Source organism: Procambarus clarkii, chromosome 52 (genome assembly GCF_040958095.1).
Source record: "Procambarus clarkii isolate CNS0578487 chromosome 52, FALCON_Pclarkii_2.0, whole genome shotgun sequence".
NCBI lineage: Eukaryota > Metazoa > Arthropoda > Malacostraca > Decapoda > Cambaridae > Procambarus > Procambarus clarkii.
Genome location: NC_091201.1, coordinates 8,836,563 through 8,862,760, shown reverse-complemented (window position 1 = coordinate 8,862,760; position 26,198 = coordinate 8,836,563). Strand labels below are relative to the sequence as shown.

At 38.3% G+C, this 26,198-nt stretch overlaps 1 protein-coding gene across 1 annotated transcript; it reads left to right on the top strand.

Annotated features, from left to right (window-relative positions):
• The first annotated feature begins 6,275 nt into the window (after positions 1 to 6,275).
• LOC138351997 (transcription elongation factor SPT6-like) lies at positions 6,276 to 24,349 on the top strand. The gene is given in 15 exon segments (XM_069304168.1): positions 6,276 to 6,416; positions 9,521 to 9,720; positions 10,541 to 10,579; positions 10,582 to 10,644; positions 11,362 to 11,455; positions 11,458 to 11,580; positions 12,717 to 12,838; positions 13,663 to 13,875; positions 15,503 to 15,691; positions 16,157 to 16,299; positions 18,393 to 18,835; positions 20,107 to 20,236; positions 20,799 to 20,921; positions 20,923 to 23,312; positions 23,315 to 24,349. Coding segments are annotated over 15 exon segments (5,265 nt in total). The 5' UTR covers positions 6,276 to 6,283; the 3' UTR covers positions 24,175 to 24,349.
• The last annotated feature ends 1,849 nt before the right edge of the window (positions 24,350 to 26,198 follow it).

Here is a 26,198-nt window from a genome sequence, read left to right as displayed (position 1 = left end):
AGTTTTCTCTTTTGCAATATCTTGATAAAGGCAAAAGAAGTTTTAGTTTTTTTAGGTTTCATGTACAAAGATTATGGAAAGGATAGGTCCATTAAAGGCAGAGAGACAAGTCAGATAACCAATAATGACGAATTATCAGATAACTGATTATAGGACGAGTAGTATTTATAAATATATTAATATCTGTACTTTATTATTATTATCTAATATCTGTATTTATTAAAGTGGAACTTAACATTATCCCTTTAGCCGAACTAGTATGTTTTTTCCATGACACAACATTGCATTCGATGTTGTTTTAGATTTAGCCACGTTTCCATATAGATTTAACGTGTCCATATAGCACGGGCTATTTTGAGCCCATAAATTGCATTCGAATAGGCGAGTGATTTTATATACCTAATATGTACATCCCTCACCTGTGGCATACACATGAAAAAAAAATATTTTTCATGCGAGGGAAGTCTTTGAAACCTCTTTGCCGATTGCTTTGAAAGTTTGACACAACGCTGTATTGAAATAGGCGCGTGTTTTTATATACCTATTATATACATCCCTAAACTGTGACAGGAAAAAACATGTTTTTTTTTAAACGGTTCAATCTGTTGGACGATTCCATTTCAATGTTTCAGATTTATTGATAAATTGATTATTGATAAATTGATCCTTCACATGCTATGGGCAGATTCCCTTCACATACTATGGGCAGATTCGGTTGTGTTTTGTACCCTGTATTATGTTTCAGATCCTCATTTTTGCCGTAGCTGGAATTTATCATTGTTAAACATGTTATTTATTTATTTCGAAAACTTTGTTGATATCTGCTTGTAGTTTTTCAATGTCTTCTATAGAGGTAATTTTCATACTGATTTTCGTGTCATCTGCAACGTATGACACGAAGCTGTGACATGTATTTTTGTCTATATCTGATATGAGAATAAGGAAAAGCAGTGGTGCAAGGACTGTACTTGAGGTGCAGAGCTTTTAACTGCGCTTGGGCTCGATTTTATTTGGTTGACTGTTACTCGTTGTGTTCTGTTCAACAGGAAATTGAGTATCCAGCGTTCTACTTTATCAATTATTCCCATTGACCTCATTTTGTTTGCTATCACCCCATGATTTGCCGACATTTGTCGAATGCCTTTGCAAAATCTGTGTATACTACATCTGCATTTTGGGTTGTGTAGTTCATTATTTTCCATAAAACTAGAAAGTTGATTCCTAATCACTCTTTAAAAAACTTTTATTATGCGAGATGTTAGTGCAACTGGTCTATAATTTTTGCCAAGGCCTTACTACCCCCCCCCTCTTGTGCTATATCGTTATTTCTAAATCAGCTATATCTGCTGATTGATGCAGCAGATGGTATCTCCCCTGTATATAGGCTCTTTGTCCATATTATGCTGACCGCTCGCGCTTAAATTTTTTTAATGAATATTGAATTCCACGAGTCCGTCCCAGAGCTGAGTGCATGGGCATATTGTCAATTTCTCTTTCAGTCTTCCGAGTTCGTGTTAATATCCATTATATTATCTGTAGCTTGAATGTCATTCATAAAGAAGCTGTCTGGATCATCAATATTCATGTTTATTGGTGTGCTAAACAGCCTCATACTGGCTTCTTAGAATTTCACTAATTTCTTTATTGTCCTGTGTACGTCACAATTCCACACACAATGTTGACTAAGGCGTGTCTGGGATCACCCCAGCTTCATAAAGAAGCTCTCTGGATCATCAATATTCATGTTTATTGGTGTGCTAAACAGCCTCATACTGGCTTCTTAGAATTTCACTAATTTCTTTGTTGTCCTGTGTACGTCACAATTCCACACACAATGTTGACTAAGGCGTGTCTGGGATCACCCCGGCCCTTGAACCCTCATCACGGCCCTTGTCGTTACGTCGCAACCGGGTTCTTTGCTGGTGGAACTAAAATTCTCGTATCCGGCCCCAAGTTAGTAGTGGCTTTCAAGGAGTGAGCTCGGTAATGCAAGTAAAACACAATGGGAGAGGTGCATTGAATACGACAGTTCATCAATTATCTCTTATATAATCACTTCCCATCACCTCATATATAATCCTAAAGGAAGTATTACTACACTTAATATATACACCAGTGTCTATCTCATAGGACACTAAACGCTCCTCGAAGCTCAATCGATGCAGTCTTGTCAGCAACCGTGTTTCCTCGACCTGAGTTTCCAGTACCGTCCTCAACCAGTACTGGGAAACACCAACGAGTCTACCCTGGCCACAGGGTAGACTCGTTGGTCTACAGTCAAAACACAGTCTCACATGGTACTCTTCGTGCACGCCCACAATCACTCTTCAGCCTGGAGCTGGCAGAGAACATCAGCCTCACGCTGCTGGGCCTCTTCACGTACAATTACAAGGGTACCAAACCCCTGGCAGGAGCTTCTTGCAACTCGCTGGCACCTTACTGTCAGTCGTCTCTTCCGCTAGCCAGTCCCGGGTACGCCGAATTCTGTCACTGCCACTTCACAGGCCGACAGTAGAACACTACACAGTTTTTCTCCGGCGGCGGCTCACTGCTTCCGTAAAGCAGAATGGAGTAGAGAGCTATTGGCTGTGCTGGGAAGACTGACTGTCCTCGTACCACAGCAGCCCTACGTCGACTCTGCGGATACAGACACGTCATCAGTACATGGGACACTAGGAAACGTCACTTACGTACTCTGACATAGACATACAACTCCTCCTATAATAGATGGCACTGATTTTCTAGGCGCCACCTCACCAGAGGTCAGCACCAGCTACCTCTCGAGCTGACTAGGACAGGAATCTAGCGCCTCTTGCTGGTATAATCCTGTCACCACTAGATGGCGTCGTCCAATTTGTGGGGGTTTCAGGAGCAGACTTTGTGGCATTGACGTCGCTGCTCCATGCTCCGACGATGGAATCGGGTTCGTAACAGATATATCACGCTATTGTGGTTACTGTGTGTACCATTCGTCTTCATCTTGAGAAACGTGGATTAGTGAATGATTCACAACATGGCTTTATAAATGTTTACAATTTTTTTCATTCAGTTCATTCAATCAGTTGTAATGAATCGATAGATATTTTTCCTAATATTCATTTGATATAATTCATTATATTGATATTGAAACAAAAGATTACGGTAATTTCGGTTACGATGGCTAGCTATGGGTTTATTTAAAACTAGCTGTACTCGGCTAGTACTAGCAGTCGGCTAGTTTATTTAAAACTAGCTGACTGAGGTTACCTACCTTGAGGTGCTTCCGGGGCTTAGCGTCCCCGCGGCCCGGTCGTCGACCAGGTGGACTGATCAACCAGGCTGTTGGACGCGGCTGCTAGCAGCCTGACGTATGAGTCACAGCCTGGTTGATCAGGTATCCTTTGGAGATACTTATCCAGGTCTCTCTAGAACACTGTGAGAGGATTGCCAGTTATGCCCCTTATGTGTAGCGGAAGCGTGTTGAACAGTCTCGGGCCTCTGATGTTGATAGAGTTCTCTCTCAGAGTACCTGTTGCACCTCCGCTTTTCAACGGGGGTATTCTGCACATCCTGCCATGTCTTCTGGTCTCATGTGATGTTATTTCTGTGTGCAGGTTTGGGACCAGCCCCTCTAATATTTTCCACGTGTAAATTATTATGTATCTCTCCCGCCTGCGCTCAAGGGAGTACAGATTTAGACTCTTTAGTCGGCCACATTCCTGTGGCTCAGTCAGGTTAAATAGAAAAGAAAGAAAAGAGAAAGCACACGTTTCTAATGTTTAATTTCACAATGCATGTGGGTATATAATATTTGTTTTTGTTCCATTGTCTGTTGTGATATGGAGATTGTCTGGCCGCAAGAACAGCTCATTCATTCAGTCAATCGTGATTCCTACAATTGATTTGAATATTGGGAAATACTTTTTCTGCCAATTATTCTTTTGACTTCACTAAATTTTAAAAGTTATGAGGCAATGAAATTCGTCCTGAGGTCAGATCAACCAACACGATTCCATTCCCAATTTCCAGAAGTTTATGGGAGAATATCTCAGCTGATGGATCCTTTTGCAGCTGGACACGCATATTTGTAGGTAATTTTCACGTCTTTACGTGGCACCTTAACGTAGAGTATTTCAGGCAAGCATTTTTTTCTTCCCCTGGTGTCGATCGAGGGATTACAGGTAATGTTTGTCTGAAATCTCCTGCAAGCAATGTTAATGCGTTCCCAAATGGTCTGATGTTTCCACGCAAATCTTGCAATGATCGAAAAAGAGCCTTAAGCGATTTTTTGTGGGCCATTGTGCATTCATCCCAACAAATGGTTTACATTTCTGCAATACTTTTCCCATGCTGGATGCTTTGGAAATGTTGCACGTGGGAGTTTCAATGAATTGCATGTTCCATGGCAGTTTCAAAGCCGAAGTAGCAGTTCTTCCACCTGGTAGCAATGTCGTAGCTATTCTATTGCCATTTTGGAATCGAAATGCTGTCAGAATCAGTCTAATTAGGAACGTTTTACCAGTTCGTCCTGGCGCATCTGAGATGATTTATCAAACCCCGTTATTGACAGTTGGAATTATTTGATTGTAAATGCCTTTTCGCTCAAGCATTAGCTTAGGAATATTTGATTGCACATACGACAAGAGATCACCCGTGTTGTAATTTTGCTCACAACGCAATTCTACGTGGAACAAAGCAGCATCAGGTTATAGCATTTCCAATTGATTGGGAACTTTGTTCGCGATTTCTAAGTTCAAATCTTAAATCACTATCAACGCTCCATTGTAGATTTTTGCTGTGTAATTCATGTTCGTATTTGAATTTTTCTTGCGTATTTGACGGATAATATCTTCAGCCATGTGCGATTTATATTTCTCCCATAGCTCTGTTGGGGATGAAGGGGAGCAGGTGGTCATTATGATTGCAAACAATACACGAATTTGATTTGTATGTTAATGCATACATCCCAGTGTCGGTCGTTATCCAATAAATTCAGAGCTTGACATGCACTACGGGAAGTGGCATGTGTTATGCCGTTTACAAATCTCAATGGCTGGAACTACGTTGGACCTGGCACATTTACCAACACCTGCGAAGAAAGAAGTATTAATCTTGATTGGGATGCACAGTGTACAGTCTGCCTATCGTAGTTTATTTGAATATGCCAAGTTGTCCGTCGACTTGCTCTCCTCGTTTGTGTCATTCAAATGATTTTCTACTGGCATTCCATTTGTAATGCGTAGCCACTTCCGAATTCAGCAGTTTCGCAAACGCATCATTTGTACATAACGTGAAGAAAGCAGTTAACGTTGTAGCCAGTGGATTCATAGCTGTGTGTGTTGCACATTTGCAACTGTGAAAAAACTTGTAATTTTCTTGTTTTCAAAACAAAAACACAAAATACTAACAAATATTTCAATTAAAACGCAGATCAATCATCACAGCTCAATTTCATCACCAATTGCACTGAAAAATGAGAAGAACTTAAAAAAACGAAATGAAAAACAATGAAGAAAGAAACAGATAAACTATATCTACAGATAAACTATATGAAATGAACGGTATGGTAAACAACACAGCTCAATTCCAACGCAATGTCACACAAAATAATTAAATCAAAATGAAAATATAAAAAATCTATGAAAATTCAATTTATTAATGCAATCGGAAACATTGAAATGGAATCGTAACATATTTTGTATAGCGCGTGTTGCTCTTACGTGCAACAGATGGCGCTGTTTTTCAAAAAGAGCATGTTTTTACAGGTCACATGTGTGGCATCTTAACAGTAGGTATATAAAAACATGCATGTATTCGAATGGAATGTTGTGTCAAAATTTCAAAGCAATCGGTGAAGAACATATGGAGATTACAGCATGTTGCTCCTACATATTACAGATAGCGTTGTTTAAAAAAAAACATGTTTTTTTCCTGTCACAGATAAAAACACTAGCCTGTTTAAATGCAACGTTGTGTCAAAATTTCAAAGCAATCGGTAAAAAGGTTACGAAGATTTCTCTTACATGAAAAACACAGTTTTTAAGAAAAAAAAAACATTTTTTTTTCCGCCACAGACGTGACATCTATATAATATGTATATAAAAATCCGCTCGGAGGCGAATGGAACTTTCGGAGATTAGCGATTTTGAACAAACGAACATTTCCATTTTTATTTATATAGATGAGGATCAGTTATCTAAAAAAAACTTCCATATCAGTATGTTAGATTTGATAAGAACAAAATTAAAGCTATTAATTTAATATTCTTGTATCTTCAGGACTTTAGAGAGAGAGACCACCAATCATGTCCCAGTTCATTTACTCAGAAGCAGAGGAAAGTGAAGAAGAGCAAGAAGAATATGAAGAAAATGAAAGGAAAAAATTGAAAAAACTAAAAACAGTTATAGATGATTCTTCTGAAGAGGATGATGACGATGGTAAGTGATGCAAAAGTTCTCAATGCTGTTGTTGTTGTTGTTGTTATAGATTCAGCTACTCGGAACAAGTTCTAAGTAGCACGGGCTATGGTGAGCCGGTAACTTACCTAGCACAGAAGCGGGGCAAGTAGCACGGGCTATGGTGAGCCCGTAGTGGACTTTCCTGGCACAGGAGCGGTGCTAAATGTGAATGTGAACGTTCTCATTGATTCCAAGACTTTGTATATATACTATGAATTTGTTTCATCCATACCTGATGAGGTTCTAGAATTTCTACTCCTCAAACCCGGCCTGAGGCCATGATTGAATTTTGAGAGCTTGGTCCAACGGTCTGTTGCTTGGAGCGTACCACATATCCACCATAGTCCAACACTTCTTGAAGAAAACTATCTAGTTTTATCTTTAAAAAATATCCGTCAATATTATGGCTGTGAGGTTGTTGAACAACCGTGGACCTCTCATGTTTATTCAGTTCAGTGGTTTCTGGTTATGCTCATGGCCCCCTGTTCCTCATTGGTTGTATTCTGCATTTTCTTCCATGTCGATTACTCCAGTATGTCATTTACTGTGTAGATTTGGGACCTGGGCCTCCAGTATTTTCCACGTGTATATCATTTGATATCTCTCCTTTCTCTTTCTATCGAGTACATTTGGAGAGCATTAAGATCACTTTGTCAATGAATTATTAGGACGTATCCCAATAATTTAGGTGCTTTATCTCGTTTATTTATGCCGTATATGTTCTCTGAAATCCCTCTATTTCAGCAATCTGCTTTCAGCAATCTTAAATAATTTGATATAAATGTATTGTTAATGTTCTGATATATTTGTCATTTTTAACGAGACGTAGTTAAGAACAAAGGCAACTGCAGAAAGCCTATTGGCTCATACGAGGAAGCTCCTATCTATAACCACCCAAGCCCACTTATACATGTCCATGAAACAATCGAGGGACCCCACCTCCACCACATTACGCGGTAATTGGTTCCACAAATCAACAACCCTGTTACCGAACCAGTATTTACCCAAGTCTTTTCTAAATCTAAATTTATCTAATATATACCCAATGTTTTGTGTTCTGTCTTGTGTTGCTACTTTTAATGCCCTATTAATATCTACTTTGTTGTGTCCATTCATCCACTTGTAAACCTTTATCATGTCACCCCCTAACTCTTCGCCTTTCCAGTGAATGCAATTTAAGCTTTGTTAATCTTTCTTCATATGAAAGATTTCTAATTTGGGGAATTAACTTAGTCATCCTACGCTGGACACGTTCAAGTGAATTTATATCCATTCTATAATACGGCGACCAAAACTAAACTGCATAATCTAAGTGGGGCCTAACCGGAGCAAGATATTGCTGAAGAACCACACCAGGTGTCTTGTTACTAAAGATTCGATTAATAAATCCCAATGGCCTATTTGCCTTATTACGAACATTCATGCATTTATACTTTTGTTTTAAATTCTTACTAATAATAACTCCCAGATCTCTTTCGCAATCCGACTTCGCAATATCAACACCATCAAGCTCGTATCTTGTAACTCTACCATCATTACCTAGACTCAGAACTTTACATTTATCAGCATTAAACTGCTTCTGACAATCCTTTGACCATTTCAAAACCCTATTTAGATCAACTTGAAGTGATAGTGAGTCTTCTTCCGTATTAATTTCCCTACCTACCCTACCGATTTTTGTATCATCGGCAAATTTGCAGATGTTGCTACTCAAACCTTAATCTAAATCATTTATATATATTATAAACATCAGAGGTCCCAGGACAGAGCCTTGAGGCACTCCACTAACAACATTATCCCACTCTGACTTAACCCACATTTATACTAACTCTGTTTCCTTTGGTATAGCCATGCCCTAATCCAACTTAATATAGGACCCCCAATACCATGAGCCTCTATCTTTTTAATCAGTCTTTCATGTGGCACTGTATCAAAAGCTTTGCTAAAGTCAAGGTACACAACATCACAGTCCTTACCACTATCAACTGCCTCAACTATGCTAGAATAAAAAGATAACAAATTTGTTAAGCATGAACGGCCATTTATAAAAACATTTGCCACTCAATTATTAATTTATGTTTTTCAAGATGAAGACGAATTTTATTTGCAATTATCGATTCGAGTAACTTTCCCACAATAGACGTTAGGCAAATTGGCCGATAGTTTGACGCAAGTGATCTATCTCCTTTCTTAAAAACTGGTATCACATTAGCAACTTTCCAAAACTCTGGCACTCTTCCTGACTCTATTGATTTATTAAATATGGTAGACAGTGGGTCGCGAAGTTCCTCTTTGCATTCTTTAAGCACCCTGGCAAACACTTCATCCGGCCCTGGGGATTTGTTTGGTTTGAGTTTTACTATCTGTTTAATTACAACCTCCCTGGTAACTGCTAAACTAGTCAACCTGTCCTCGTCCCCACCCACATAGACTTGTTCGGCTGAATGCATATCGTCAAGTTCCTCTTTAGTAAATACAGATATAAAATATTTATTAAAAATACTACGTTTTATACCTTAGTTGTTATTAAGTGTTGAAAATGAAACTAGGTGACTTGACATCAATCACATTACTGTTATTATACCATATGGCCTTGCTTCTGTGCTTCAAGTTATTATACCATAAAGCCTTGCTTCTGTGCTTCCAAGTTATATATCATAAAGCCTTGCTTCTGTGCTTCCAAGTTATTATATCATAAAGCCTTGCTTCTGTGCTTCCAAGTTATTATATCCTAAAGCCTTGCTTCTGTGCTTCCAAGTTATTATACCATAAAGCCTTTTGAAATATGCCAGACCTTCAAAACTTCAAGAAATGAAGGGAGTTGTCAGAAATGTCAGTTGCTTAATTTAAAAACTGCAAAGGTGGTCGTTCTGGAGCCTGTTGAATTTTTGAACTATCTCATCAATATTTTAACTTGCTTAGCTAAATGAACTGTGGGGTTAATTCCTTAAGCCCATTATGTGTCTCTGTAATCTATATTATGGGCTGCATAATAAATGAACTAAACTAAGTAAAACTAATAAGAACAATACAATAAGACTAAAGAACTTTCATCGCATTCATCTCTGGTTATTTATTGATAGATGAAGAGAAAATTCGTGAAGAAAATAAAGACTTCATTAACGACGACGATGAAGAGGATGATGAAGGAGGTTCGGGGTCAGACAGTGAAAAGTATGGCAAACGAAAACGGCGGAAGGACGATGAAGATAAAACAAACTACCTCGATGATGATGATATTGATCTTATTGAGGAGAACACTGGTATGAAACTTGACAGAAAGGTTAGTTTTCTCCAATAATTATTGTAATATATATTTTGTTTATATTTATACAAGTTTCTGTACAGGATAGAAAAAAATAATTTGCATTTTTGTGTTTTAAAGAATGAAAAGAACTTGAATTTCACACCGTTTAGATGAATTAGAAACAAAATTGGGAAACCATTATTGCTTCTGCTGGCATATATATAAGTAGAGAAATATAATTTAAGATTAATTTCTGATATATATCTAATATATTTAATATATTTATATTTCAATTATATAAAAGTGTATTTATATAATACACAGTATACAGTATTTTTCAGAGTGAATGTTTTAAAAATAAGTTTTGGACAATTATATAATTTTTATGGTAAAATTTTAGTCAAAATTTTGATTAAATTTTCCTAGAAATATATGCTGATTCCAATTATAGCAAAAACCAATTCTGCTGTCTTGTAAATTCAAGATTTACTAGATTTAAATAAATTTAAAAAATGTATATTTAAAAACGGGTTGACCAATATATATAAAAAAAGTTGTACTTTTAAACATTTGGCTGCTCCATAATATTGGCTGCCTCACTGACTTGGAGGTTGTGCTACAATGATAACCTAAGTAAGTCTCATAAGGTTATCTAAGGAATAACCAAACCCTTGAATCATTTGAATGGTTTCGTGAGCGTGTAACATACTAAATCTCTAAACAAGATACTAAATATACTAAGATACTAACATACAAATAAGAACTATAATACTAGCATAGTACTATAGATTGTCTTCATGACAATTTTTTGTTTATGAAATTAATGTATATATGTCTTGAATTTTTGTTTCACCAGAGAAAGTATAAGCGTTTGAAGAGGATTGTGGATGAAGACATCTGGACGTAGAAGAGGAAGATGTGCAGGGTCAGATTCGAAGAGAGATCTTCGAGGGTTCAGACGTAAGTAAATCTCTGGAGTTTATGTTGTATTCAGTGCCACTTTATATGCATAGGCAGTGTTTATAATTGTTCGTTTTCTGACGATGTTTATTAAGAGGGTATCCTGTGTACTCACCTTACCCTAGTTGTGTTGGAGGGGTTTAAGCTTCGGCTCTTTGGTCCCGCCACTCAACTATTAATCCCAGTGTTTCTCGAGCACTGCTTCCTAAGATCCTCGGAGCTCTATCATAACTGCATTTAAAACTGTGGAGTTAGCCTCACCACATTATTTTCATTTACTAACTACTCTGACACTGTAAGAGTTTTTCTAATGTTTCTGTCGCTTATTTGGATACGCAGCTTCCCCCTGTATCCTCTTATGCGTATTCATCACATGTTAAATAATCCACCCTGGTCTACCCTGTCGGTTCTCCTGAGAATTTTGTATGTGATGATCATGTCTCCCTTAGCTCTTCCATGTCGTTTGTAGTGTGTGATGTTTATTATGAGACCACTGTGTGTGATGCTATCTCTCGGTCATTCTTCTTTGTTCTGGCTCTAGTGGGTTAGAAATTTTGAATACAGTAAAATAGTTCGAGTGTGCCTTTTAGTCTTATCCCTCTTACCTGCATAATTGACACTTTAATGAGAGATATTTCGTTATTGCTTAAATATTATTAGTCGTTTGATTCTGTTTCCTTCGTCTGTCATTCATAACTTTAATATCTGGTACCACAGGATGAGGAGGAGGATGGGGCCTCCGCTCTCCACCCTCCACAGCACCCTGAAATGTACGCGTCAGAGGAGGAAGAGTCTGATGAAGATAATTTCATTTTGATGACAAGACACCCAATGTCAAACAGGAGAGGATGGCTATGCTTGAACCTGGTGGAATGAAGGTTGCCCGTGAAATATTCGGCGGTGATTATCATTTTGAGGAGTTTGAACAACATGAAGGTATGTGTTTTGTCAAATTTAAATGTAAATTAAATTATAATATGGCAGACTAGGTATGTCACACTATTCTCACTTCTCAGATGTACAATCTGAGAAGTTTTCCTTCTTCCTGTTCTCACTCCAGGATTGGAGAGACATTTTATTTTGACATTATATTTTGTGTATTTATATTGCAGTTTGCTCTCTCTCTCTCTCTCTCTCTCTCTCTCTCTCTCTCTCTCTCTCTCTCTCTCTCTCTCTCTCTCTCTCTCTCTCTCTCTCCTTCTCTCTCTCTCTCTCTCTCTCTCTCTCTCTCTCTCTCTCTCTCTCTCTCTCTCTCTCTCTCTCTCTCTCTCTCTCTCTCTCTCTCTCTCTCTCTCTGTCTCTCTCTGTCTCTCTGTCTCTCTCTGTCTCTCTCTCTCTCTCTCTCTCTGTCTCTGTCTCTGTCTCTGTCTCTCTGTCTCTCTGTCTCTCGTCTCTCTCTCTCTCTCTCTCTCTCTCTCTCTCTCTCTCTCTCTCTCTCTCTCTCTCTCTCTCTCTCTCTCTCTCTCTCTGTCTCTGTCTCTGTCTCTGTCTCTCTCTCTCTCTCTCTCTCTCTCTCTCTCTCTCTCTCTCTCTCTCTCTCTGTCTCTCTCTCTCTCTCTCTCTCTGTCTCTGTCTCTGTCTCTGTCTCTGTCTCTCTCTCTCTCTCTCTCTCTCTCTCTCTCTCTCTCTCTCTCTCTCTCTCTCTCTCTCTCTCTCTCTCTCTGTCTCTCTCTCTCTCTCTCTCTCTCTCTCTCTCTCTCTCTCTCTCTCTCTCTCTCTCTCTCTGTCTCTGTCTCTCTCTCTCTCTCTCTCTCTGTCTCTGTCTCTGTCTCTCTCTCTCTCTCTCTCTCTCTCTCTCTCTCTCTCTCTCTCTCTCTCTCTCTCTCTCTCTCTCTCTCTCTCTCTCTCTCTCTCGCGGGCATGAATAGCCCGTAAACATCAGCGTCGTTGTGCCTTGCATATTCACTCAATGGGAGATTTTGCTGCCCAACAAAAATATTCATAATATTGACTAGAAGTTTAAAAAGTTTTCTTTAATTTAATAACAAATTCGATACTTGCATGCAGGAACTTAAATATTTACCCTCTAATTTCTTATATTGTAATATTCATGATTTTTGTATTCAAAAAAGAATGGAAGGAGCGTGAAACTGATGATGATGACCATGAGAACGATGAAAAAGGCGATGAGGGACGAGAGCATCCCCGAGGTCGCAAGGATCGCGGGAATCAAGTCAAGAAGACTATCTTTGAGGTATGTTATGAGGAGCAACTGCAAGCCACAAGATTTTAAATTCATTGTGTAATTGTCATTAAGGAAGGCATTTATATTTTCACAACGGCCAGAGAGAGAGGCTGTTGTTTGTGTAGAATATGTTAATAAAGATAATGTGGGAAGTTATGAGTAAAAGATATGAATTAAGAGTGAAGGAAGAATGCGTCGATGTGGGTCAGTTCATTGTACATAAAATTAGAGCGAAGATTATTTTGGCTAATTTGAGGGCAAGAAGGTCAAGATATTACATACTATATTTGAGTGTGATGGAGCAAGAATTTCGTGGTCGGGAAAAAAGATGCAGTTTATTGAGGGCCAAAATGTTTAAATCTTGTTTACGTTAAGTTACAAGATGCAGTACACTCACTGTAAAAGGTGAGTGTACTTGCTCACCTTCTGAAAAGCTTGAGGCGAAAGACTTGCTTGATATGAAAGATATGGTGACCTGTAAATCATTCTCATCTTCAAAACTTTGTATACAGTCCTATATTCTACTTGTTTGGTATAATGAGAATACTTACCTTCTGCAAGAAGATTTTCGGGCAGGGAGGCAGCAACTAATATTTAACCTGTCTTAGTAGTAATTTGGGGACCTGGATATAAATTGGTTTTAGATCATGCACTAGGGAAAAGTGCTGCTGAATAACATAGGCGGTTGTCGTACCTGGCTTGAGGCATTTAATCTCAACCCGACCTACATCATGAAAGTAGGAGACAAAATGTTGGTGGTGGTGATAAAGATCAAGTTAATGAGTGTGTGGCAACATTAATTACGCATACAAATATAAATGCTATTCTTTCAGGTATTTGAACCCAGTGAATTAGAGCGAGGCCATTTCACTGACCAAGATCATCAAATCCGGAAGCTGGATATTCCCGAGAGATTCCAGCTGAGGCGGATACCTGTGACTCGCACCCATGGAGATGGTGACGATCGCTCAGCAGATAAAGAGCTGACTCGAGAAGCCAAGTGGATTTATCACCATGCATTCTTCAGGCCATTTATATCCAATCAAGTAGTTAATTTGCTTTTGTTGAAAAGTATAAATAATAAGAATATACATGTATTTCTTCTCAATTTGATGCGCAGGGCTAAAGTTCCTTCAAATTCCAATACATAATGCAATATTGGCATCTGTTCTACAGATATGACACTAACTGTTGAGTTTATTACCTCCCAGCAGCACTTTTAACCAAGTCTGAGCCTGTGTATGGTTACTGCAATGTCTCTGGATATCTTTTTGGTACCCAGTGGCTGTCCGTACCGCATCGCAGTGGGTCTTCCTTCCGGTAATTTGGCTCTGTGTAAAAGTCGCTCTGTGGCGACTTTTGATAGTTGGGAGTATTTCTTCTTGATTTGATCCTTAATCTGTGAAAAACTTGGAGGTATTTGAACCTGTACAGCAGGTATAGCAGTGGCAGTTTCTGCTAGTTAGTCTGCCTTTCATTACCATCTATTCCAATGTGACTGATTGACAGTCCTAGATTGTGTGCTTCTTTTCCTTTATGTAGGATTTCAGTGATAAGTTGTATATTATCTCTGATGGATAACAATGCCTGGAAAGAAGATTTAGATTCGATATGAATGCAGACATCATGTAAATTATTCGCAATTGCATAATTTATGGCCTCCTTCAGGGCATATAACCATGATGCAATGCAACCATGATGCTTCTGAAAGCTTCATGGTTGTTAGTGTGAACTGCTGCCCCAGCATATCTCTTTCTTGATCAACTGATCCATCTGTGAAGATGAAAGTGGTGTTTGGTCTTGAGATAATTTTCATTTTTGTTCTATGACTGCTTTGAGGGTCTGAGAGTCCCATGCTGATGTTTTAACTGATAATCCTTCAATGATTATCTAGACTAGATTTTTACCATGGAAGCTGCCGAATGTGTTAATATGGTTTACCATCTCTTTTGTTTTTATTAGTCCTTTTTTTTTTGGAATCTTTCAGGTCCACTTTCTGTAGAGATCAGATTATCCGTCCATCCACTTGTTCTATATTGAAGGTTTCTCTGTAGAGATCTGTGAAAGCTCTCTTTGATTGACTGTCTGGCGGTGATTCCAAAAATTTTTGCTGTTATGATGGCTATTCTTTGTTTGATCCTGTTTTCTAACGCTGGTAAATTGGTTTCCATTCTTAGATTCTCTCGACGTGTCCATATAGGTTCTCCCATCACTGAGGTGGAGTTGTAATGTAAGAGCTGGAGCAGCATAGCCAATGAGTGACTTAACTGCCTGCAAAAACGTAGTCCATTTTGAGTACTAGTAAAAATGCACTATCTCTAAGACTTGTCAGGAAGAATACAGCTGAGTGTTCAACGATGGCTTTTTTTCGATGCAGAAGATATTCAATTTCTCGAATGAATTTCAACTGGTTGTCCATTATGACTCCATGGTATTAAAAAGAGGTAACCAACTCAATTTCGTGTCCTTGTATTGCGAATCTGTTGTCGTGAATTGTCATTTTAACGGCCATTGTTTTGGTATTATTGCTGTTTATTTTCAGTGCTATGCGTTCCGCTTCCCTGTTGATTATCTCTAGGCATTTTTGTGTATTGTTCATGGCGTCTTTGCCATTGATGATGACCACAAAGTCGTCGGCAATAAATTATACAACAATACCATTATTTTGTACAGGAGGGGCGTGAAAAGGCAAGGCATGGCTCGCACAAGGATACTAATACTATCCAGAAAATATACAACGCCCTGGACTTGATGAGGAACCAAACCTTCGAAATTCCATTTATAGCCTTTTATAGGAAGGAAGAGGTCTGCCCTGAATTAAACATTCGTGATTTATGGAAAATCTATCGTTGGGATGAAAAGGTATTGATACTAAATATCAACTTAATTATATCAGGTAAACCATTTATGAAAAATATCAACTTAGTTATATCAGATAAAGCGTTCGAAATTTGACGTTTAATAATCTTTTATTCTCTAAGAAAATTTAAATTTGTGGAATGAACTATTTTTAAGATATGCTAAAAGATTCTGTATATGATATATTGAAAAAGTGCCTAATAATGATGCAGCGCAGGTTTGAACTACAACCAATTAGTCTGATATCAGTGATAAAGCACGTCGCAGCTTTAAAATGCAAAGAGCCAGCATCAAGGGTTCGACAGATAACCTAGATGCTGAACTTGTATCCATTATAAATTACAGATTGTCACGAATTATCTAAAATTTTATATCGTGAATTATAAATGAAGAATAAGTATTGTAATTATTAAAGATGCACAAATCAATAATGCACTAACCCTTAAATACTTGTAAATTTTTTCACAGTGGTGTCAACTGAAGTATCGCAAGGAGAACTTGCGGTCACTCTTCCAGTCAATGAGAGAATACCAAGGTGATCACATCACGAAGGACCCAGATGGTTCACATCTAGAAAATATGCGCATTCTTCAGGAGGAGGACATTGTAAGGTGAGATGACATATTAGATAGATCACTTGCGTCTAACTATCGACCAATTAGCCTAACGTCTATTGTGGGAAAGTTACTCGAATCTATAATAGCAAATAAAATTCGTCTTCATCTTGAAAAACATAAATTAATAATTGAGTCGCAACATGGTTTTATAAATGGCCGTTCATGTTTAACAAATTTGTTATCTTTTTATTCTAGCATTGTTGAGGCAGTTGATAGTGGTAAGGATTGCGATGTTGTATACCTTGACTTTAGCAAAGCTTTTGATACAGTGCCACATGAAAGACTGATTAAAAAAATAGAGTCTCATGGTATTGGGGGTGCTATATTAAGCTGGATTAGGGCATGGCTATACCAAAGGAAACAGAGAGTTAGTATAAATGGAATCAAGTCAGAGTGGGAAAATGTTGTAAGTGGAGTGCCTCAAGGCTCTGTCCTGGGACCTCTGTTGTTTATAATATATATAAATGATTTAGATTCAGGTTTGAGTAGCAACATTTGCAAATTTGCCGATGATACGAAAATCGGTAGGGAAATTAATTCGGAGGAGGACTCACTATCACTTCAAGTTGATCTAGATAGGGTTTTGAAATGGTCAAAGGATTGGCAGATGCAGTTTAATGCTGATAAATGTAAAGTTCTGAGGTTAGGTAATGATGATAGAGTTACAAGATACGAGCTAGATGGTGTTGTGATTGCGAAGTCGGATTGCGAAAGGGATCTGGGAGTTATGATTAGTAAGAATTTAAAACAAAAGGATCAATGCATAAATGTTCGTAATAAGGCAAATCGGACACTTGGATTTATTAATCGCAGCGTTAGTAACAAGACACCTGGTGTGGTTCTCAAGCTATATCTTGCTCTAGTTAGGCCCCATTTAGATTATGCAGTTCAGTTTTGGTCGCCATATTATAGAATGGATATAAATTCACTTGAACGTGTCCAGCGTAGGATGACTAAGTTAATTCCCCAAATTAGAAATCTTTCATATGAAGAAAGATTAACAAAGCTTAAGTTGCATTCACTGGAAAGGCGAAGAGTTAGGGGTGACATGATAGAGGTTTACAAGTGGATGAATGGACATAACCGGGGGGATATTAATAGGGTATTAAAAGTATCAACACAGGACAGAACACGAAACAATGGATATAAATTGGGTAAGTTTAGATTTAGGAAAGACTTGGGTAAATACTGGTTCAGTAACAGGGTTGTTGATTTGTGGAACCAATTGCCGCGTAACATTGTGGAGGTGGGGTCCCTCGATTGTTTCAAGCACGGGTTGGACAAGTATATGAGTGGGATTGGGTGGTTATAGAATAGGAGCTGCCTCGTATGGGCCAATAGGCCTTCTGCAGTTACCTTTGTTCTTATGTTCTTATGTTCTTATTACATTATGTAAAACACTTGCCATCATGCCATTATGTAAAGCATTTATTCAACTCTGGAGATGACATTTATTTATTTATTTATTTATTTATTTATTTATTTATTTATTTATATATATACAAGAAGGTACATTGGGTTTGTGAGAATACATTGGATAGTACAGTATTTACAATCTTGTAAAGCCACTAGTACGCGCAGCGTTTCGGGCAGGTCCTTAATCTAGCAGATAATTTTAAGTAGGTAATTTCAATCAGAATTGATAAATGATAAAGATACATTACAAGAGAAAAATGAGATGAGACATCAATAATGCACTACACTACACTACATGCAATAATGCACGTATATAAATAATATAGACATGAGTCTGGGGGATTCATGTACTGGTGGAGTATGACCCCTGTTTCTATTCAGCGTTACACAATATTCGGACTCGTCACTTGCGCCAACTAACTGTAGCCTAACATGATCCTAGCAGTTACTATATAACACTATCGCGTGGATGTTTGTGCGAACATATATAAGTACGAACAAGCCTGAATGGTCCCCAGGCATGTAGTTTTCAGGAGCATATATAAATAATATAGGCGCTGGAACTAAATAACTTTTAATATTCTGGTGTTAAATGGCATTTAAATTTTTAAAAATATTATTGCTTGCCTTAAATCAAGCAATGATGACAAACATTTTGTTTTATTTTCCAGAATTGAGGAGATTGAAACTTCAGAACAGTTCAATGATTATTACAAATTTTTCCTGCTTCACTATGGCAAAGATCAGCTATCAATGCGTGACCACATGAATACCAAGCACAGGAAGCAGAGAACCACACCAAGAGTCACTAGGGGTTTTAAGGAGCATGATCATGGTGAACGGGACCAAAATGGTGCTGGTATTGAGGATGGGAAGATACAGAGGAAAGTAGATGAATATGAGGATACAGAGGATGCAGATGAATATGAGAAGAGTGGTAATAATAAAAACAAGAAAGGTTCATTGAGAGCTAATGAGGATGTAGAAAAAGAGGTGGAGACAGAAATAGAAGAACAAATGGAGGAAGAAAATCACGAATCTGAGGAAGACTCTGAGTCTTTGAGAAGAGTTGTTCGAAAACACGAGTATGAACTTCTGCGGAAGGCTGGTATTGGTGAGTATCTTTTTGCATGATTGCTTCAATGCCCCCATTTAGGTTACTTAGTTCAAGTTTGGCCTCCATATTATAGAACTGAAATATTTTCTCTTGAATCCATACAGAGAAGGATGATTGATGCCAGGTATTAGGAAACCTCTCTTATGAAGAGAGATATAAGAGAGATCTTATATCTAGAAAAGATATAGAGATATAGAAAAAATATGAGTAAGAGGTAACATAAAAGAGATGATTGAGATTGGGACATTGATATTGCTTTGAGGCATTGTTAGAAGTATTATTTTTTTCTTTCTAATGTTAAAATATGAATAAAAAACTTTTATTACAATCTTTCTAATAAATATAAATGTATATGACATACTATGGCCGGGATTGAGTGAGGAAGTGCAGCAGTAAACAGGTGTTGTCAGCGGTCTGCTTAAGCCTCGTCCGGGGCGGGAATTGTCGCCAAGATAATTTTACTTAATTATTTCAGTGTCTGATTAAATTTAAATTTTTGGTTTCTTGCAGTAATATTGAAGATAAATATTCAATTTGATAAATGTGTGTAAATAACGAAAATTAACACGTGATTAACACGAAAATTTGATAAATGTATATTATAAAATGTGCAGAATATCACTATACTTAAAAATAATTTGCATGCTAGACATGAATATTATGAAGATTAAACCACACACCAGAAGATGAGGAGACGACGACGTTTCGACCACCATTATCGACTATATTAATTATCGATTATTATTATTATAGACACATTAATGATTGCGACAATCGAATTGATAATGGTCATCAGACTTGCCACGCATATTTTGAACGTAATTCTTATAGCACGCATACAATATAATTTTTGTCGTAGTTCTTACCATTTTTTTTCCACGTGCGGTGTTGCATTGGGCTCAATATTATTATTTGTCATAGAACGCGTATAGATAGATTAGTGTCACTAATTAGTTAAATATCATATTCTTATGAAAATTTATATTCTTAACTGTATGATCAAATAATCATTCTGCTTTTACTGATACGACACTATATGCACACTCATATATCTTCATTTTTGTGCACTTTAACGAACCACGAAGAGCATAAATTCCGTGATTTGAATTTAGATTTGGTTTGTATTATTGTTTATCTAGTTGTTAGCATAAACAATATTACATAACAAAGTAACTAGTGAAATGCAATATTCATAACACATTTTTAACCATTAACTTGTTTAAAATTTAAATTATTTTTTGTTATTGATTCCAAACTCAAACTTTCAGAGTCACTTACAAATAAATTTGGCCTGACTGCTGAGCAGTTTGGTGTGAACCTACGTGATAACTATCAGAGGTTTGATGTTCAACAGTGGCCAGAGGACCCCACGAGGGAAGCTAAGCAGCTCATTTCCAAGCAAGTAATGAGATAGTTGAATGATTTATCTGTAAATATACAGCTAATGGTTCTAATCACGAAATCACGTACAGCTAATCACGAAAAATAAACACGTGATATAAACAAGTGATATAAAAATCTGAACCCTCTCAATTCTGGCACTAATAACGTTGCAAAACACGACTAAAAACTCACTCCTGCTTTAATCCATCACTAAAAAAGGACTCTCAATTCACAAATTTAACCGCATCATCCTACTGAAAGTGTAAAATAAATCAAGGATATAGTTAAGACAAATGGATAGAATTTTAGCATTCCTTTGCACTATGAATGTGCAAATGGCTAGAGATAAAGGGGTTTTGCCTAAATTTTGCACCTTTTGTTCAACGTTTTCTATATATTTGAATTAAAGAATGTGGGTAATAAAAAGAGGACAGAACTCCTGAAAATGTCCTTAAATCTCAGCAATATGGTAAAATAAATATTTTGTAGATATTATAATAGTTATTACTTCATTATACTAAAAGTATTTTTTATTAAGTATTCCTCATGAAATATGATGAAAACTTTGTATTTTCAGAATATGCAGCACCCTAGAGCGAGTCCTTGAAGTAGCTGTTAAGATGGTTGGTTGGCAGCTGTCTTATGAACCCTTAATAAGACGCACAGTTAGAGAAGTATACTTTAAACGTGCCAGAATCAGTAGCAGTCATAGATCTACTGGGTGACCAGTTCCTTCGTCTCAAATGTGGTGTTGAAGACAAACTGTTGACCGTTAGTTTTTCCGATACCATTGAAGGAAGTACAACTAAGACTTACCTGGATGAAATGAAGCAGTTGTACTGCCGGGATGAGTTTTCCCAGGTTGTCCAAGACTGGAATGATCTGAGAGGCCGGGCAATTGAATTTGCCTACAAACGGATTATTGAAGATCTTAAAAGGGAATTGTCTCAACGTTTGCTCCAGGAATCGAATGATCACGTGATGGAAAAGTGTTGCAGTAAACTCAATAACTGGATAAAAATTGCACCCTATAGCCCCAGAGACTTTTCTGGTGAAGACGAAGACTGGGATACTGAAAAAGGCTTCAGAGTATTTTCTATTGCATTTGTTCCAGACCTTTCCCAGGCAGCATTTGGTTGTTGCATTGACATTGATGGTGATTGTTGTGAATATATTCGTCTCCCACATTTACTCAAACGGCGCAATGCTTACAATGAAAGAGACGTTTTGGCTAAAAAAAGTGATATTAGGCGCATGCAGGATTTTATTACTCGCTGTAAACCACATGTTATTTCCATATGTGGACAGTCTCGAGAAGCTCTCATGGTTAAGGAAGACCCGATTCAAATTCTCAAAGTTCTAGAAAAACAAGAAAGGTTTCCTAAAATAAATACAGAAATCATTGACAATGACCTAGCTCACATATATGCAATGTCCAAGAAAGGAGAAGCAGATTTCCTTGATTACCCTCCACTATTACGGCAGGCTATATCAGTTGGTCGACGTTTTCAGGATCCATTGATTGAATTCTCGCAGCTATGTAATGCTGATGAAGAATTACTTAAAATTAAGTTCCACAGTCTACAGGACCAATTAAACTCTAAGGAACTACTCGATGCTCCGTACACTGAATTCGTCAACTGCACTAATGAAGTTGGGGTCGACCTAAATCGTGCCGTAGCACATCCATATACACAGAACTTGGTCCAGTTTGTTCGTGGTTTAGGACCACGAAAGGCCAACCTTATTAGGAATATGAAGCAGAATAATCATCGTCTAGAAAACAGGAACCAGTTAGTTGTGAACTTCCACATGGGTCCAAAGATATTCATTAACTGTGCAGGATTTATTAAAATAGACACCAATGCTTTGGATGACAGTGATAATTATATAGACGTTCTAGATTCTACCAGAATTCATCCAGAAGCTTATGACTGGGCTCGAAAAATGGTTTTTGATGCACTAGATTATGAAGATGAAAATGGAGAACCTGCAGAAGCCTTGAAGGAAATCTTAGAAACTCCAGAGAAACTTACTGAGCTTGATCTTAAAGCTTTTGCTAATGAACTACAGAACCAGGGCTTTGGCAAGAAGAACACAACTTTGTATGACATTAAACGTGAGCTGAAACATAGATACAGAGGTTTTAGGTCAACCTACAGGTCTCCGACGCCAGAAGAAGTTTTCAGTATCTTGACTAAGGAGTCGCCGGAGACTTTTTATGTGGGTAAGCTTGTTCAGGCTACCGTCACAAATTTTATTCATCGCAAACTCCGTCGAGATCAAGCGGATAATGCCTATCCTGTCAGAACTGAAGGTACAGGTCTTTGGCAGTGTCCCTTCTGTCTAAAAAATTATTTTCCTGAACTAAGTGAAGTGTGGAATCACTTTGATGCCGGTGATTGCCCAGGTCAAGTCATAGGAATTAAAGTTCGATTAGATAACGGAATATCAGGTTTCATCAGTATAAAAAACTTGTCGGATAAAACGGTGATAAATCCAGTAGAAAGAGTGAGACGAGATTGTTTAGTTCTTTGTCGTATCATGAAAATTTATCCTGATAAATTTTCAGTTGATCTCACGTCACGATCATCAGACCTTCAGGACCGAAATAACAAGTGGAAGGCTCCAAAAGACACTTATTATGACCATGAGGCTGAAGAAAATGATTTAAATTTGGACAGGAAAAAGATGGACCAAAAAGCAAGTCGGTATCAAAAGCGAGTGATTGTTCATCCCTCCTTCAGAAACATTGACTATAATGAAGCTGAAAAGGTTATGCAGCAATTGGAGCAAGGAGAGGTGATCATACGACCATCAAGTAAAGGCATTAATCATCTCACTGCTACCTGGAAAGTTACAACAGGAATCTGTCAGCATATCGATGTGCTGGAACAAGCTAAGCAATATGACTTTTCTCTTGGTCAGAAACTATGGATTGGAAATGAAGAATTTGATGATTTGGATGAAATTATTACCAGACACATTTTACCTATGGCCAGTAACGTAAGACAAATACTTGAACACAAATATTACAAGGAGTCTATCATGGGCAATAAAGAGAAAGCAGCAGAGTTACTGAAAGAGGAGAAAAGGAAAATCCGAAGTCGATCCCGTATATCTTTTCGCCTAGGAAGGATTTGCCAGGAAAGTTTCTCATGTCATATTTACCAAGAGCGAAAGTGATCCATGAATTTGTAACTGTCAATCCTGAAGGTTTTAAGTTTAGGCAGAAAATGCAATTCCTAAATCTTGCCGGACTACTTAATTGGTTTAAGCAGAATTTCCATAGAACATTATCAGGTGCAACACAAAGAATGATGTCCACAGGCACGTCATACATGGGCAACTCAACACCATATCTTATGAGTGTTGATGCCTTCACAATTCAGAAAGTGGCTCAGAACCTAAATCCACAAATGCTGCATAACCTCTCCCAGGCAGCCACTAATACACCTTGTAGTGTCAACACTTCTGGAGGATTCTCTCATGGTTTCTCAAAATACGCTAATACTCCTTACACACCTTCAGATCTGACACCGTATGCCACCCCGGGGCCATCCACCATACCTCGCTATAATGAATCACAGACACTTGTGCCATCAAACCCAACTCCCTCACATCAATATGAGGCAGCATATTCTCAGCATATGATGACCAAAGTAACTGGACACTTACCTCAGCCATCTCGCTGTGGATCCCCAGTTAGCAGCCAAGCAAAAACAAAGGATTGCAAAATGGCAGCAGATGCTTTGGTGGAAGTTAACGGTGCGACTAATGGACATAATAGACGAAGGATGACGCCACAATGCAATGCTGGAAACCAGTCAACACCTCGCAATACTAATCAATATAATGTCCGCACACCTCGCCATACTCCTCAATATGATGACCACACATCTCGCAATACTCCACGATATAATAACCAAACACCTCGCCTTTTCCATGGTTAAGTTCATCATCATCCATTCACGCGCTAACATGAGCACTGGTGGAGACCAAACACTACCCTATGATGATGAATGCCATATATGTCTTTGGTATTGATGACAAAGTTATCTCACTACCTTCAAATTATATGTTTGTATATACAATTTGTACAGTTAAAGAATAAGGAACTGTATTTAATCATTACAATAAGTACTGTAATTAAAAAAATTGTTCACGTAACTATGGTATTTTTACCAGGGCAGTCTTCAGTAAAAAGATGTCGTTTTCTGTACCTACATTCATCATGTTTATAGCATGTGAACGCTGTAATTTTGGATAAAAAAATATTTTTTTATAAAGAAATGCAACGTGTCTCATACGAGATGTTGCATAACTATTCCAAATTTGATTTGTTCCTTTAACTTCATGTTTCCAACTATGACTGACTACCATTGTGATCTGTGAAATGTTTGCTGTGATCTGAGAAACAATTTAGTCAGAAATAATACACTTTATTTCTTTAGAGAAATACACATCAATTTGTTTTTTTTATCATGTATTTGTTTGAATGAAATGACGCTGAGCGCACCCGACACCAATTCTTTTAGAAGGTGAGGTGTGATGGAACGATGTCAACGACATCTTTTGAGCCCACTGTTAAGAACCTTACTTCCTGTGGAGGTTCTTTCCTATTATAAATTGTTGGTGGACACATTGGAGAATGTTTTCGTGAAATAAATCTGCAGCTGATAACAGGGAGGCCGTGAGTGACTAGTATCACTGCTAAGTAATCCCTACTGAGCTGGAGATTGTTTAGGAATAATGTGTATTGGAATAGGAAAACTATGTGAATGAAAAATGGACTCAATCAAAAAATGATTGGGGAATATGGTAAATGAAGTCAATACAGGATTTGATTGGAAATGTAGTAGTAGTAGGCATCCGTCAATCCGGTTATGGAGCCCTGGGTGTCTTTTCGTTGTATTCTAGTTGGATGCAGCATCTGCTGTGGCTGAGAAGGCCAACCCGAGAATGTCAGTCTCGACTGCAGCGAGCGCAGATAAAACGCTGAAGCGGGTGCGTCTGGCAGTGGTCGAGACCTCCTCTAAAGTCTATTATCCTCCGCCTGCCTCTTTAGGTCATCCTCGAATTGCTGGAGTCCCTTCTGACCTTTGCATTAGTGGCAGATCTGTCCACAGCTGCTGCCTCCCAAGTGTTGATGTCGATGTTCATCTGCTTGAGGTCGCGTTTGCAGGCGAAACGCAGACCTTTGAAACGCAGCTGAGGTCTTCCGGTGGGTCTCCTTCCTTCCTGATGCCAGTTCTCCATACAAGAGGTCCTTTGGTATACGGCCATTTTCCATGTGTGTGTGTGACATGTCCCAGCCATCGCATGGGTCTCTGTTTCAGGAGATTGAACATTGAAGGGCCTCTGTTCTCTCGAGTACTGTGTTGCTGGTGACGTGGTCTTTCCACGTGATGTCAAGGCTGCGTCTCAGGTTTGTCATGTGCAAGGTATTGAACCGTCTCTCCTGGCGAGAGCGCAGGGTCTAGAATTGCGAGCAGTAGAGACATGTACTCACCACACATGCCATGTAGACTTGTGCCTTGGTGTGCACTGTCAGTTTGGCATTTTCCCAAACGCGCTTTGTGAGCCTGGCAAGTGTTGTTGCGGCCTTCCCGATACGCCTGTTGAGTTCAGTGTCCAGGGAAAGGATGTCTGAGATTGTGGATCCCAGGTATACAAACTCGTGAACTACCTCCAGCACATAGTCGGCTATGTTTATACAGGGTAGCTCATTCACGTCTTGTCCCATCACCTGTGTCTTCTTCAGGTTGATTGTCAGGCCGAATGCGGAACAGGCTGCTGCAAAGCGGTTGAGTAGCTGCTGCAGGCCTTCTGCTGTGTGTGGTGATCGCTGCGTCGTCGGCGAAGAGGAACTCCCTGAGGATTCGCATCTGTACTTTTGTCTTTGCTCGGAGTCTGGATAGATTATAGAGCTTTCAATCAGATCTTGTACGGAGATAGATGCCTTCTGTGGTTGTTC